Here is a 16,468-nt window from a genome sequence, read left to right on the forward strand (position 1 = left end):
TTTTTTTTTATGCATTCTTTGGTTTACTTGTTGACTTTGCGTTGTTATGACTCTGCCCATTCTCTCCCCTCGGGACACAAAGTCACGAGCTCCTGCGTGGAAGTCGGACTCTCTAACCGGAAGGCTAAAACCCAGGGATCTGGCCTTGTGACCAGAGAATTCTTTTGGGAGTGAGGTTTACTAACTACATATGCACAGCGACGCCTGCTGGCATCCGTTACATAAACTCTATTAAAATGAGTGAGAGGAATGCACTGGAAATACATCACCAACACTTGAATGCCCCTAAACTTTAAATGCACTTAAAGGAGCTGAGTTGTTACAACAATTCATTTTTGAGTTTGTTTAATTAATGGAAATGAGTGACTAACTTTTTTCAAAGTTTGAGTTACATTAACTTAATTATTGTATTAAAATGGAGTGTTTAGTGTAACAGTGTAGATTTTTCCATAATGGTGGCTTAATTTGTATAAAAAAGGTACGTGGGACAAATTGTGAATTTTTTAACATAGCAAACCGTTTTCTACATATATTTCCCTATATAAAAATGTTAGTTAAAAGTTTATCTCCGGGGGTGCACGCTAACTTTTCTTTTCAACTCAACTACATGGACTCCCTCGAGGTCCCCTGGCTTCCTCATACTTCCAAAAACATGCAGATTAGGTACACTGGTAACTCAGAATTGACCGCCGGTGTGTGTGAGAGTGTCAGTGTGTTTGTCTATATGTGGCCCTGTGACAGACTGGCATTCTGTCCATGTTGTACGCCACCCCTTATCCTATGACTGCAGGGATAGACTCCAACCCCCCGTTACCCTTGACTGAAGTAAGCAGGTATTGATAATGAATGAATGAAATTGACCATAGCTGTGAAAACATTTGTAGGTTTATATGTGGCCCTGAGATAGACTGGCGGCCTGTCCAGGTTGTGCCTGGCCTCTGGCCTAATGGCTGCTGGGATGACTCACATTACAGTGTCAACATTCTCTAATGGTCCCGTCACACTAGCATGAATGCTGTACGAATCATACAAATTGGAAAACAAACAGAATTCACCCTCCAAAGTCACCTCTTCCTCAGTGGGGGTGCAGATTCAACCTGTCATCCTTTATTTTCTGGTCTTTTAAACTTGTTTTGTGTCAGAGTCAAGCATGGCACATGATCCTCATCATAACAGCGACTTCCAGAATGAGCATGTAATCACAAATGCATTGTCAGTCCATCTCATGTGTCAAGGATTTATTTGTATTATCATGTCATCATAGCTGTTAGACCTCGTCCACACGGTGTTAGTGCATGTCAGCACGTCACGGAGAAGCGCGCTGACTCTCTGTGACACATGGTGTATTCAGTGTGATTGCACAATATTCATGTCTAGTGCACATGATGATTGCATGCCACATTCTTTGCACATAATATTTCCTTTGTACATTGAACAGGATGCATGGGGGGGTTGGCTCATCGGGGGCACAATCAGGATGTGCAGACGCAATCAGACTGCTCCGAATACTGGTGGGTTGCTATTTCGGATGCCAGTTTGAATACCATTTGAGCCAGCAGTAACACAGCAGTAACAACGGTCCAAATATTCCCCAATTCGAACGCAGCACGACAGTAGTGTGCCTGTTCTCTACATTTGTGCTGGCCTGTCAATTTGGCATATTTCCCTAAGTGCCACACGAATGCTGTCTGCGGAATTCGAATGCAGCACGAATGTCGTTCGAATGTCAATTCGTACAGCATTCGTGCAATTTGTGCTGCAGACCAAATGCAGTTTAACTGCAGGTCGAACTGCACGAATGACGTTCAAATGCCCATTTCTACCGCAGTAAGAATGTGATACAACTGACTCCACCGTTGTTCAGATGTTTTCCAGCACAAGCGACACACAAATGTGCTGACTGCTGTCGGAATGCTGTATGGGGCGTTCGAGTGCAGTTCAAGTGCAGCACAAATTGCACAAATGTCATTTGAATGTCAGTTCATATGATATTCGTGCTCTAGTGTGACGGGGGTATAACGTTTGCAGACCTGGAGGACCTGGAGGTGCCCGTATCTTGACATGTAGTTACACACACCTTTGTTCTGATTGATCCTGTGACTGGAGTGTAAAAGGAGTGTCAATTACAGTCCAGCCATGGGTAGGAGAAGAGCTCCCCACACACATATGCAGTCACTGGCCACCATGAATGGGTCAGGGAACAGACAATGATGAAATCTCAACCAAAGATTCTCATAGACAGTGGAGCAGCTCTGACGAACAGATAAGTTAGTGGATTTCTGAGACTTTATCAAACTAAACAAGATAAGAAAAACAAAAAGTAAATGTGATGCCCATGTATCACCTGGCTGTAGTACATAGATGGATATTTTCAGGAAATAGGGATGGGCGTCTGCTCTACCTGAGTGGTTGTCAAACAGGAATAAGAGCAGTCTGTAGTTCTGTGGATCCAGCAGTATGCAGTAACAATGCATTCTGCTGGACCTGTCCTGCATCAGCTATTTTATTTCTACTTCACATACACAGCTGTCCTCAAGATGTTTTTCACACAGAACCAATACACTCCACAATTTTTTTTTCAATTTATTTTCATTTATATAGCACCAAATCACAACAGAGTTGCCTCAAGGTGCTTCACAGAGGTAAGGTCTAACCTTACCAACCCCAGAGAAACAATGGTAAGGAAAAACTCCCTCTGAGGAAGAAACCTCAAGTCAGACCAGACTCAAAGGGGTGACTCTCTGCTTGAGGCATGCCACAAACATAAATTACAGAACAATTCACGGACGAATATACAAGAAATGCTGTTGGTGCACAGGACAGGAGGGTTGCCACCACAAATACAACTCCCATCTCTGTATGGAGCTGCACCTTAAACAGAGAGACAAAATAGCATCAGGCATCAGAAAGACAAGAAACACTGTATAATTTGCCAGCATTAATCAACAAGAAAAAAAACAGAAGAAGGTGATCGCCGGCCACTATCACGAAGCTTCAGTGAAAGACCCAGAATTTAGGTAAAGTTGAGGCCGCGGCACGCTCCGTTTACTAATAAAATGAATTAAAAGAGTAAAAAGCGTAAAACAAAACTGTACCAGTATGCTAGCCGTACAAAAGGGAAAATAAGAGCGTCTTAAGTCTGGACTTGAAAGTCTCCACAAAATCTGACTGTTTTATTGATGCAGGGAGATCATTCCACAGAACAGGAGAAAGACACAGCACAACACTGTATTAAATTTAATAGCTGTGTACAGTAGAGTTGTATAAAGTCATTATTACTCAGAAATTGTATTTGGAATGAGGTGTTTTGTCTTGTTCAATTTTATTTCTGTGTTACAGGTTTGGGCGAGGAACTCTAACTGCACTGGTTTGGAGATTCTTATTTACTGTGGTAACAGGACTGTGCCCAAATGTGTACTTATATATTGCATCCCAGTTTTTGCAAGGGATTGGAAATGGGGGCTATCAAGTCAACTCTGTTGTACTGGGTATGTACACTCACAGAATTCAACAATAACAACAAAAATACATTACAAATGTAAGAAAAAAAATTAAAATGCAAAAGTTTTAAGCTGTTCACTGATTGCATGGACTTTGGGTCAGGCTGTGGAAACCATAGACATTATAAAGGGTAGGCGCCGCATCGACCGCTACTGCCTATTGGCGCTGACGAGCTGTTGGACCGCCATTTTAGACTGGTCATCCGACCCGCTCCACTCAGTGCTGTTTGAAAGCTCAATGAAGTGTCAGCGCATTTAATTGAGTGTAACTCTTTTAATACTAAACTGATTTTCACAGGGTTTTTTTCTGCAAATGTCATACATGTAGCTATGATACAGGACAAATGGTTCAGCATATTTTAATATTGAAAGTGGGATTAACAGAAATAGAATATTCTGACATAGCCTAGACTGTCAACAGGTATTTTACAAACACTGTAAACACACACATTTTATATATATATATATATATATATATATATATATATATACACACAGAGAGGAAAATAAGTATTTCAAACACCCTGTGATTTTGCAAGTTCTCCCACTTAGAAATCATGGAGGGGTCTGAAATTTTCATCTTAGGTGCATGTCCACTGTGAGAGACATAATCCTAAAAAAAAAAAAAAACATCCGGAAATCACAATGTATGATTTTTTTAAAAATAATTTATTTGTATGTTACTGCTGTAAATAAGTATTTGAACACCTGTGAAAATCAATGTTAATATTTGGTACAGTAGCCTTTGTTTGGAATTCCAGAGGTCAAATGTTTCCTGTAGTTTTTCACCAGGTTTGCACACACTGCAGGAGGGATTTTGGTCCACTCCTCCATGCAGATCTTCTCTTGATCTTTCAGGTTTGGACTTTCAGCTCCCTCCAAAGATTTTCTATTGAGTTCAGGTCTGGAGACTGGCCAGGCCACTCCAGGACCTTGAAATGCTTCTTACGGAGCCCCCCCTTAGTTCCCCTGGATGTGTGTTTGGGGTCATTGTCATGCTGGAAGACCCAGCCATGACCCATCTTCATTGCTCTTACTGAGGAAAAGAGGTTGTTTGCCAAATACATGACCCCATCCATCCTCCCTTCAATAAGGTGCAGTTGTCCTGTCCCCTTTGCAGAAGAGCACCCCCAGAGTATGATGTTTCCACATCCATGCTTCGCGGTTGGGATGGTTTTCTTGGGGTTGTTCTCATCCTCTAAACATGGTAAGTGGAGTTGATTCCAAAAAGCTCTATTCTGGTCTCATCTGACCACATGACCTTCTCCCATGCCTCCTCTGGATCATCCAGATGGTCACTGGGGAACTTCAAATGGGGCTGGACATGTGCTGGCTTGAGCGGGGACATGTGCTGGCTTGAGCGGGGACCTTGCTGCCCTGCAGGATTTTAAACCATGACAGCATCATGTGTTACTAATGTAATCTTTGTGACCGTGGTCCCAGCTCTCTTCAGGTCATTGACCAGGTCCTCCTGTGTAGTTCTGAGCTTTCTCAGAATCATCCTTACCCCACAAAGTGAGATCTAAGGGCAGCCCAGTCTCACATTTTTTTTGTTTGTTTTTGTTTTGTTTTGGTTTGTTTTTGGGGTTTTTTTTGTGCTCCTGTGATGAAATGTGTAAAATTTTCGTGACGGGGTTTTTTTTAAACTCACTATTCCTAACCCTATTCCTAACCCCAACCCTAACCTTAACCATAACCTAATCTTACTCTTTCCCCCACCCTAACCATAACCACCCCGACCCCCCCCCCCCCCCCCCCCCCGCTTCACTTTTAATTTCGTGCGGCCATCACGGAATGATTTAGAATGAATTCGTGCTGCCGTGACGAAAATGAGCCGCTTTTCTTCACAATATCACAAACCAATAGATTAATGTATATTTCATGCTGCTGAATCACGACTTGCCGTGAGACCAGGTTGCTAAGGGAGACATCATCCATCCTCCTGAGGAAGCCCATTTTGGCCGCTTGTACCCGCGATCTAGTTCTTTTCGTCATGACCCAACCCTCATGACCATATTTGAGAGCAGAAATAAAGACTGTCAAGTAGATCCAGAGCTTTGCCTTTTGGCTCAGCTCCCTTTTATATATGTATACGTCAGAGCGGGCAGCTGCCCGTTAACCATAGCGGCTGGACCCTCAGTGCAAACTCCCAGACTAGGCTTAGGTGTAGGAGAAAACATGGTCTTTATTCCAGGCTCTGGTTCAGTACACATGTGCTCAAGCAGCGGAGCAGAGGTACAATCAGGATCAGGCAAAAACACAGTCATGGTTGAGCAGGGGTCAGAGGCACGAGCAAACACAGACATCCGGTATGAGCCAAGAGACATGGTCGAGGAAACCAGAGCAAAGATACGATAAACGGCTTGGCAAAAAGCAGGACTGAAAAGAGAACTGGAATGTGTACAACACAACAAACTGGCACCGGTGTGGTGACTGGGAGGAGGTTAAATAGGACAGGCGTTAACAAGGTGCACATGAGGAACAATCTAGAAAGGGGTGTGGCTAGTGAACGAAGATTAAACACTGTGCAAGATGGGGAGGAAGAGAGTGCACAAAGTGAAGTGAGGTAGGAAACAAAGATGCATGAGCAGGTGCCAAGCGTGTGAGTGAAAGAAAACACTGAGCAGACAGAGACAAAGTGAAAGACAAAGACATGAGGCAGGTGCAGAGATGTGAAGTGAGAACATAATCAGATGGGTGTGAGAGAAACATTGAACTGTGAACCGAGGAGATAAACAGATGACAGAACAATTAATCAAAGACTAAATATTAACAGAAAGCAAAACTGGATAAGTAAGCATAACTGATGACATTAATGATAAACAAAATAAGTGATAACCTAATGAAAACGACATGAGCATGAATAGTAATAAATACTAAAACTAAACAGAAGCTGACTAAGAAAACAAGGTGGTAAAAAAAAACCATAAGAAAAGCAGTGACAAAACAATAACAGAAAACAAAACCTGACATTTAAGCACAACAAATGAAACAAATGAGAGAAACTAAATAACCAAGTGATAAATTAATGAACAATAAATGAAAACACAACTGACTTAAGAAAACAAGAACAGAACTGAACGAAAGGCCAAAGTAAAAAGTAACAAAGAAAAGTGACAACATAACAGAGAATAAACCAGGATGAAAATAAACAACTAATAACTCAAAGCTGGGGTCGATAGAGAACAACAGAAAGGGGGGGAAAATGGGCTCAACGCCCTGATCAGGCCAAAACCATGACAGTACCCCTCAGCCATGCGGGCACCACCGGGCGGGCGAACAAAAACAAACTGACACCAGGAGGGTGGTGGGGGAAATGACAAGGAGGTGGGCAAACAGAGACTAGGGTGACAAACAGGAGGACTATATGGCAGGACACCCCACGGATGACCAACAACATGACCAAAAATGGGACAGGGAACTAACAGGTGGTAAACAGGGCAAAAAGCAGTAGTGGGAGGCCGGCCACACGATGTAACCTGGTGCACTGGCAGATCAGAGGACCGGCGTAAGGCCAGGTCAGGGGGGCGACCATGAAGCATAGACAGACCGAGATTGAATCAGGAGACCGACTCTTGTGGACACCGACTCCAGAGGGACCATGAGGAATGGGCTTAAAGGGGAACCAACAGGAACCCCACCGGGAGAGCAAAACACTTATTGGAATACACAAAATGAGGAAGCCACAGAAACTGACAAATTAACAGAACCCCAAAAATCACATGAAACCACTGAGTATTAAAGTCCCAATCAGTTTCCAAAAACAAATGCCAGACATCTTTTTGAACAAGCGAATAAGGGAACCAGAGATCAAATCTACACAGATGAGGCCTTAATACTTCACATAAAGTGTTAAAGTGAGCAGAAAAAGAGAGCATATATGAGGCACACTGGTGCAAAATCCAAGAACCCAAAAGGTTCAACCTCCAATTGCAACTCAGCTGAAAAAGGAAATTCCTCCAGAGAACAGGCTAATTTTGAAAATCCTTTCCTTCAAAAATACAAAGTATAACTGATTTTCCCAGCTAAAGTCACATCGTTATCAGTACTGGAACAAGCAGCCATGAACCACTGGACGGACTCAGACTATATTTGCTCATTTTGAAACGGATGCCTGCAACACATTTCAAAAAAGTTGGGACGGGGCAACAAAAGACTGGGAAAGTTGATGAATGCTCAAAGAACATGTAATTTGAAACAGGTGAGTGTCATGATTGGGTATAAAAGGAGCATCCCCAAAAGGCTCAGCCATTCACAAGCGAACATGGGGCGAGGATTACCATTTTGTGAACAACTGCGTTAAAAAATAGTCCAACACTTTAAGAACAATGTTTCTCAACATTCAATTGCAAGGAATTTAGGGATTCCATCATCTACAGTCCATAATATAATCAGAAGATTCAGAGAATTTTGAGAACTTTTGACACATAAGCTGCAAAGCCAAAAACCAACATTGAATGCCTGTGACCTTCAATCCCTCAGGCGGCACTACATTAAAAACCGACATCATTGTGTAAAGGCTCTTACTGCATGGGCTCATGAACACTTCAGAAAACCATTGTCAGTTAACACAGTTTGTCATGACATCTACGAGTGCAAGTTAAAACTCTACCAGGCAAAGCGAAAGCCATACATCAACAACATCCAGAAAGGCTGCTGCCTTCTCTGGGACCGAGCTCATTTGAAATGGACAGATGAAAAGTGGAAAAGTGTGCTGTGGTCTGATGAGTCCACATTTCAAATTGTTTTTAGAAATCATGGATGTCGTGCCCTCCAGACAAAACAGGAAAAAGACCATCCACATTGTCACCAGTGTAAAGTTCAAAAGCCAGCATCTGTGATGGTATGAGGGTGTGTTAGTGCCTATGGCATGGGCAACTTCCACATCTGTGATGGCACCATCTATGCTGAAAGGTATATCCAGGTTTTGGAGCAACACATGCTGTCAACCAAGCAACGTCTTTTTCAAGGATGTCCCAGCTTATTTCAGCAACACAATGCCAAGCCACATTCTGCACGTGTTACAACAGTGTGGCTTCGTAGTAAAACAGTCCGAGTGCTTGACTGGCCTGCCTGAAGTCCAGACCTGTCACCCATTGAAAATGTGTGGCGCATTATGAAGTGCAAAATACGACAACGGAGACCCCGGACTGTTGAACAACTGAAGTCATACATCAAGCAAGAATGGGAAAGAATTCCACCTACAAGCTTCAACAATTAGTGTCCTGAGTTCCCAAATGCTTACTGAGTGTTGTTAAAAGGAAAGGTGATGTAACACAGTGGTAAACATACCACTGTCCCAGCTTTTTTGAAACGTGTTGCAGGCATCCATTTCAAAATGAGCAAATATTTGCACAAAAACAAAGTTTATCAATCTGAACATTAAATGTCTTTGTGGTGTAGTCAATTGAATATAGGTTGAAGAGGATTTGCAAATCATTGTATTCTGTTTTTATTTACATTTCACACAACGTCCCAACTTCATTGGAATTGGGGTTGTGTAAGAAAATACATGAATAAGATTAATTTCTTTATGATATACTCCATATTCCAGTGTAGGGTTTTCAGATTTCTTTCAGCTTGATCCAGAAATTACCGAATAATCTTAGTTTCATCCTGGCTGGTGTGGATGTTTCATTTCATTTATATTATATGAAATTTTCATGGAGAAGAGCCCTATAAAAGCGGCGCTGCAGGTGGGTTAATAGCAGCCTTTAATATTAATATCTTTAATATGATGCGAGCATGAAAAGCTCTTACTTTTACCCCTGATTATTTCCCATCTTTAACATCATAATGAAATTGATTAAGGATCAGACTAGTATCTCGTGTTGTGGCAGACATAGTGTGTTTGACAAACTGATGGTATTATTTTCTAACTTGTTTCAAACCATCTGGAGTGGAACTAACAAATTCATTCAAATAGTTTTATCCTCTTCTGTATTTATTTTGACAAATAGTGGCTGTACAAATGTGAGACTGAGTTTGAATAAATGTAACACCACAGTTAATAGCACAGAAAATGCAGATTTATGGTGAAACTCTCTTGAAAACATTGATCATGCACAGATTGATTTCTATTTATGTCTGGTTGTCAGACGTTAATGAAGATAGCAGCACTCAGGCAACAGCCAGGGAATGAGCGGATCGGCCCATCTTCCACTCTAGTGATTCAATAGATATCTATGCAATGGAAACCCCGATTGCAGCATTTGAAAACCTGAATGAGGAATTGTAGTGTCTAGGTTTGTGTTTGTCAAGGATCAAAAAGATTCAGGCTTTCAATGACTTTGTAACTAGGCCATCAAAAACAAATACTGCAGTTAAGAAAATTCCCATGTTAATTTACAGTGAACTCCTGTGAGCTGCAGTTGCCAGCTTTATACTGTTTTTGTACAGTGTGACTACTGTTATATACAACAGCTCATTACTGTCTCAATGTAAGTGCTTATGTTTGCTGGAACAGTTCTGAATCCTTTGGGGTTGTCCCCGTCATATACAGTGGTGGAATACAAGTTTTATTTAATATACATAACTTTTAAATTATATTAGATAGAAACATACTTTTTGCAGAAAAGTACACTCCACGGACTTTCGAACCAGCCCTCCACCATGCTTGCAGTCCTCATAGAAGCTGTGTGATGACGTGTGCAATGTGAGTGTCCAATCAGGAATTGGTTCACCATCACATGGTTTTCCAATATCCACTCGTTGGGCAGAGCAATCTCACGTGGTGCACCAAAGAGTGTCAGTAGAAGAGATGCTTTACTACTTGGCCCGTGAATGATGTTTGAATAAGCCTCTCTCGCTCCAACAATTGGCGCGTAAAGCACCATTTAAGCATATGAATGGAAGGAGGCTTCAAAGTGTGAGGAGAGGTTGTTTTCAGTGCAGGAACACACTCAGTCAACTCCATGGAAGTGCAAAGTTTGTGATGTAGCCCTTTGTGTAATAGCAGAGAGAAATTGCTTTGAGATGTGGCATGAAGACCAACAAAACACATAGACCATTTTGTACAGTAGTGTTCAGAATAATAGTAGTGGTATGTGACTAAAAAGATTAATCCAGGTCTTGAGTATATTTCTTATTGTTACATGGGAAACAAGGTACCAGTAGATTCAGTAGATTCTCACAAATCCAACAAGACCAAGCATTCATGATATGCACACTCTTAAGGCTATGAAATTGGGCTATTAGTAAAAAAAAAAAAAAAGGTAGAAAAGGTGGTGTTCACAATAATAGTAGTGTGGCATTCAGTCAGTGAGTTTGTCAATTTTGTGGAACAAACAGGTGTGAATCAGGTGTCCCCTATTTAAGGATGAAGCCAGCACCTGTTGAACATGCTTTTCTCTTTGAAAGCCTGAGGAAAATGGGATGTTCAAGACATTGTTCAGAAGAACAGCGTAGTTTGATTAAAAAGTTGATTGGAGAGGGGAAAACTTATACGCAGGTGCAAAAATTATAGGCTGTTCATTTAGGCTGATCTCTAATGCTTTAAAATGGACAAAAAAACAGAGACGCGTGGAAGAAAACGGAAAACAACCATCAAACTGGAGAGAAGAATAACCAGAATGGCAAAGGCTCACCCATTGATCAGCTCCAGGATGATCAAAGACAGTCTGGAGTTACCTGTAAGTGCTGTGACAGAAGACACCTGTGTGAAGCTAATTTATTTGCAAAAATTCCCCGCAAAGTCCCTCTGTTAAATAAAAGACATGTGCAGAAGAGGTTACAATTTGCCAAAGAACACATCAACTGACCTAAAGAGAAATGAAGGAATATTTTGTGGACTGATGAGAGTAAAATTGTTCTTTCTGGGTCCAAGGGCCACAGACAGTTTGTGAGACGACCCCCAAACTCTGAATTCAAGCCACAGTTCACAGTGAAGACAGTGAAGCATGGTGGTGCAAGCATCATGATATGGGCATGTTTCTCCTACTATGGTGTTGGGCCTATATATCGCATACCAGGTATCATGGATCAGTTTGGATATGTCAAAATACTTGAAGAGGTCATGTTGCCTTATGCTGAAGAGGACATGCCCTTGAAATCAATCAATCAATCAATCAATCAATTTTTTATATAGCGCCAAATCACAACAAACAGTTGCCCCAAGGCGCTTTATAATGTAAGGCAAGGCCATACAATAATTATGTAAAACCCCAACGGTCAAAACAACCCCCTGTGAGCAAGCACTTGGCTACAGTGGGAAGGAAAAACTCCCTTTTAACAGGAAGAAACCTCCAGCAGAACCAGGCTCAGGGAGGGGCAGTCTTCTGCTGGGACTGGTTGGGGCTGAGGGAGAGAACCAGGAAAAAGATATGCTGTGGAGGGGAGCAGAGTTCGATCACTAATGATTAAATGCAGAGTGGTGCATACAGAGCAAAAAGAGAAAGAAACAGTGCATCATGGGAACCCCCCAGCAGTTTACCTCTATAGCAGCATAACTAAGGGATGGTTCAGGGTCACCTGATCCAGCCCTAACTATAAGCTTTAGCAAAAAGGAAAGTTTTAAGCCTAATCTTAAAAGTAGAGAAATGGGTGTTTCAACAAGACAATGACCCCAAGCACACTAGTAAACAAGCAAAATCTTGGTTCCAAACCAACAAAATTAATGTTTTGGAGTGGCCTGCCCAATCCTCGGACCTAAATCCAATTGAGAACTTGTGGGGTGACATCAAAAAAGCTGTTTTTGAAGCAAAACCAAGAAATGTGAATGAATTGTGGAATGTTGTTAAAGAATCTTGGAGTGGAATAACAGCTGAAAGGTGCCACAAGTTGGTTGACCCCATGCCTCGCAGATGTGAAGAAATCATGAAAAACTGTGGTTATGCAACTAAATACTACTTTAGTGATTCACAGGATTGCTAAAAAAGCAGTTTGAACATAATAGTTTTGAGTTTGTAGCGACAGCAGCAGATGCTACTATTATTGTGAACACCCCCTTTTCTACTTTTTTTTAACTAATAGCCCAATTTCATAGCCTTAAGAGCGTGCATATCATGAATGCTTGGTCTTGTTGGATTTGTGAGAATCTACTGAATCTATTGGTACCTTGGTTCCCATGTAACAATAAGAAATATACTCAAAACCTAGATTAATCTTTTTAGTCACATAGCACTACTATTATTCTGAACACTACTGTATATACTGTTCAAAATGTGCATTTGTGGTGATTGTTAGAACCTTTATTTTGTACATTCTTTTGTAAAAGACTCCAAACTACCTTTATAATGTGCCAAAATAGTTGTTTATTATAGTTTGCTGTGTGTTTTGAATAAATGTGTGTGAACATTATTTTCCACTTTATTTTTTCCTTTCTTATTTCTGATTGTAAACCTTTATTACACTTATAAAACACCACTATATATATTCTGAAAGTACAAGTTGTCCGGAAAAAAAAAAAGAGACACACGATTTGATTGTGGGATGCAGGGTGAACTTTTAACAGCAATAATAAAACATTTATGCCAGGCGAGTGAAAAATTGCCCTTGGAATTAACAAAAAAGACAGTAAAACAATGTAACAGCTTTTACTCCACTCAGTGAGATTTCACTGGGTTCTTCCATTTTGCTCAGGGTTAGCACACACCCATTGATTTTACTTTGCGAAAGGTACTTCAGCTTTGCTAAGGGAGTGGGGTCTGGCTGGTCTGGAATCAGAAATATCCTGTTTGGGAAGAAAGTGCACTAACCAGGTGTGCACAACCAAGCAGTACGCAATGTGTTAACCTTCGGGGGACGACGCCATAGTATACGGTGGCTGAGACCAAGCTTTACTAAATTATAAATAACTTTTTAATGATATGAGATAGAAACGTACTTTTTTTGCTAAAAGGTAACTCCGTGGACTTTCAAGCCAGCAGTCGACCACCTTTGTACTCCTCATAGAAGCTGTGTGATGACGTGCACAATGTGAGTGTCCAATTGGAATTGGTTCACCGTCACATGGTTTTCCAAAATCCAATCTTAGGGCCCTGTCCCACTGGCGTTTAGGAGGATTTGCGTATGGATTCCGTGTAACATGCCTGTATGAGTCAGCCGTAATCCGAACACGCCCGTGATCATCCGCAGAGGCACGCATGTCCGCAGCCAGGATTTTTGAGCTGTTCAAAAATCTGAATGCGGATGACATCCACCTTACATACTCCATATATACTCAATTCATACACAATACATACTCACTCTATGCGCTGTATATCTGCCGTTAACCGCTGATATCCGCAAATGACGGGGATTTCGGCTTGGCAGCGGACTGGGACAGTGTGTAAAACAGATATATTGCGTGCCCATCATGTCCATATCACAAACTAAAATATGTTGTAGCGAATGCATTCAAATTGGTCATGAATAAAGCATTTTTATCACATCTGCTTTGCAGCTGATTTGCGGACAATCTGTGAATGCATAACAAACACGTCACGTAAACCCAAAGTACTATATGTGGCAGAAAGTGACATACCTGCCAGTCAGTGCCGGTCCGGCTGTGTAGATCCACAAAGACGTAGCTGCTGCAATCCAGGACTTTTATTTAACACCAACAAAAGGAAGAGTTTAGCCACAACTCACTCAAAAAAAAAAAAAAAAAAAAAAACACCGTCCCACTCCCCAAACTCATGAACAGTTAACCCTTGCATGACAACACTCTGTGATCAACTTATCCAAGTCCAGCAAATGCTCCAGAGGCTGTATTGTTGGTGTGAATAGTGATGCCGAAAGGAGCAAGAGCTCTTATTTTATGACCGCAATGCAGATGCCGTGCACGCACAACACGTGCGCTATGCATCATAATACACCCGTAATACTGCCATGATAATCTCAGTGTGTCGGATCAGTTTCCTCACTACATGCGTTATATAACTGTGATTGTTCATCATATATTCGCTATATATTATTAATATCCGTAATTCATACTGGGACATTTGTCATTTTTGGCCATTTTTGCTGTGGACAACAATGAACGCCCGCAATTTGTATACTCCATTCATGCGCAATTAATCCTCTCCCCAGTGGGACAGGGCCCTAAGGGCAGATTTACCTCACGTGACAAACCAAAAATCGTTTTTAGCAGTGATGTGTTACTAGTTGGCCCGTTTGCTTTCTCCAATGCGCCCTACGCCATTACACACAGCAATTAGTAAAAGTGAGCAGACAGAGCAGAGGGAGAGCCTCTGATGACAATCTCACATGCTCAAACACAGGGTGTGCAAGTTTTAGAGATGCTCCACTCCTCATTACCTGTGAAAGGCCCAAACATTTGTTTGAGAAATAAAAATAGAACGTTTTCCTGCAAATAATTATGATGGCTTTTAGAACTAACAAATTTAATTTTAACGATCAACCTATGAGGTTGGACACATAAGAAATTATTAATAGTGACTGACCAGTATTTCACAGTTCCTCTGATCGCACCTCTTCGTCCTGGCACCGCGCCGCTGTCGCGCCTTTTTCCACTGAGTCACACCTCGGTGCAGGTGTCCTTTTCCGAGTGAAGAACACAGTTATGGGTAGTTGTTGGCACTCTTTTCTTCTGGGCGAGAAGATTCTTATAAACAGACACGCAGAACACAATGCGCGTGCTCTCCCTTCGCGGTGCCACGACCAGCCTGCTTGATGAGGACGCAGAACACAATGCGCTGTAAAAAAAAAAAAAAAAAAGCATGCAAAATTGGACTAAAAAATCCGCGAAACTGTGAGGCCGCGAAAGCTAAACCGCGTTTTAGTGAGGGACCACTGTATATATAAATGTATTGTAATGATTTTAGGAGCCCCAGCAGCTGCAGCAGGACGCCTCAGCTCAGCAGCTGGAACAGCGCAGATCCGTGTAACTTTCAACACTAATATTTGGGAGTGTGTGTGTGTGTGTGTGTGTGTGTGTGTGTGTGTGTGTGTGTGTGTGTGTGTGTGTGTGTGTGTGTGTCAGAGTAAGTTTAATACTTTCCTGACATAATTTAATGTAATTTAAGTTTAGTGGCTCAATATCAAGGTCAAAATGGCATTTTTTAACACGCATTTTGCGAGCATTTTTCTGAGTGTGTCCAGTCGCAAATCTCCATTGAAAATGCATTAACATCTGGGTACTTCATCAATATTTTGCCCGGTTAGGAGACGTCATGTCGCTGTCCATGAAGGGACGTTTTCGTTTCAAAAAAAAAAAATTATATACAGATATCATAAAATGCATTAAAATTGTAATCCTGCGAAGTAATCCCCATTTTTACTAAATATACCTGTAATCTGAATACGTCTTTTTTTCTGTAACTGTAGCGGAATACAGTTGCCTTTTTTGTATCCTAATTTCGTAACGCCGTTACATGTATTCCGTTACTCCCCAAGCCTGCTTATAAAACACAACAATACCATATATACGAGGTCTGTTAGAAAAGTATCCGACCTTATTGGTTTTTTCAAAAACCATATGGATTTGAATCACGTGTGATTGCGTCAGCCAAGCTTGAACCCTCGTGCACATGCGTGAGTTTTATCATGCCTGTCGGTTGCTTCATTCGCCTGTGAGCAGGCTTTGAGTGAGGTGTGGTCTACCCCTTTCGTCTATTTTTTATTGCGAATAAATGTCTGAACGATTTGGATCTTTGCTGCATCAATTTTTTCCCAGAAACTGTAAGAGACCTCCAGGTGGACACCGTTCGAAAAAATTTATATGGCTTTCAGGGACGATTTTATGGGGATTAAACAGATTAAGGAGTGTTACTGCCCCTTTAAGGACGGCTCACAACTGCTGAGAGCGCAGCGCGCTCCCAGCGCCGATGGACAGGCTGACACCCCGCACAAACAACCAGATCATTTCCAACGTGAAAGCTTTGTTGATCCGGGACCTCGTCTGACTTTCACAAAAAGGCAGAAGATGTGGACATCAGCACTTTTTCCGGCACATTCCACCGTTACAGGAGTTTTTTTTTTATGGAAAAAGAAGCCGAGGGACGCGCCACGGAGCCATTCATTACGCG

The 16,468-nt window shown here is 41.7% G+C and overlaps 1 protein-coding gene across 1 annotated transcript in view; it reads left to right on the forward strand.

Moving 5' to 3' along the window:
- LOC117521226 (solute carrier family 22 member 13-like) overlaps window positions 1–16,468 on the forward strand; it is a 51,437-nt gene that overhangs the window by 3,150 nt on the left and 31,819 nt on the right. The window contains exon 3 of the mRNA XM_034182564.1: window positions 3,340–3,481. Within this exon, the coding sequence (XP_034038455.1) occupies window positions 3,340–3,481 (142 nt within the window). The remainder of the gene's footprint in view (window positions 1–3,339; window positions 3,482–16,468) is intronic.

This window comes from Thalassophryne amazonica, chromosome 12 (genome assembly GCF_902500255.1).
Source record: "Thalassophryne amazonica chromosome 12, fThaAma1.1, whole genome shotgun sequence".
Classification (NCBI taxonomy): Eukaryota; Metazoa; Chordata; class Actinopteri; order Batrachoidiformes; family Batrachoididae; genus Thalassophryne; species Thalassophryne amazonica.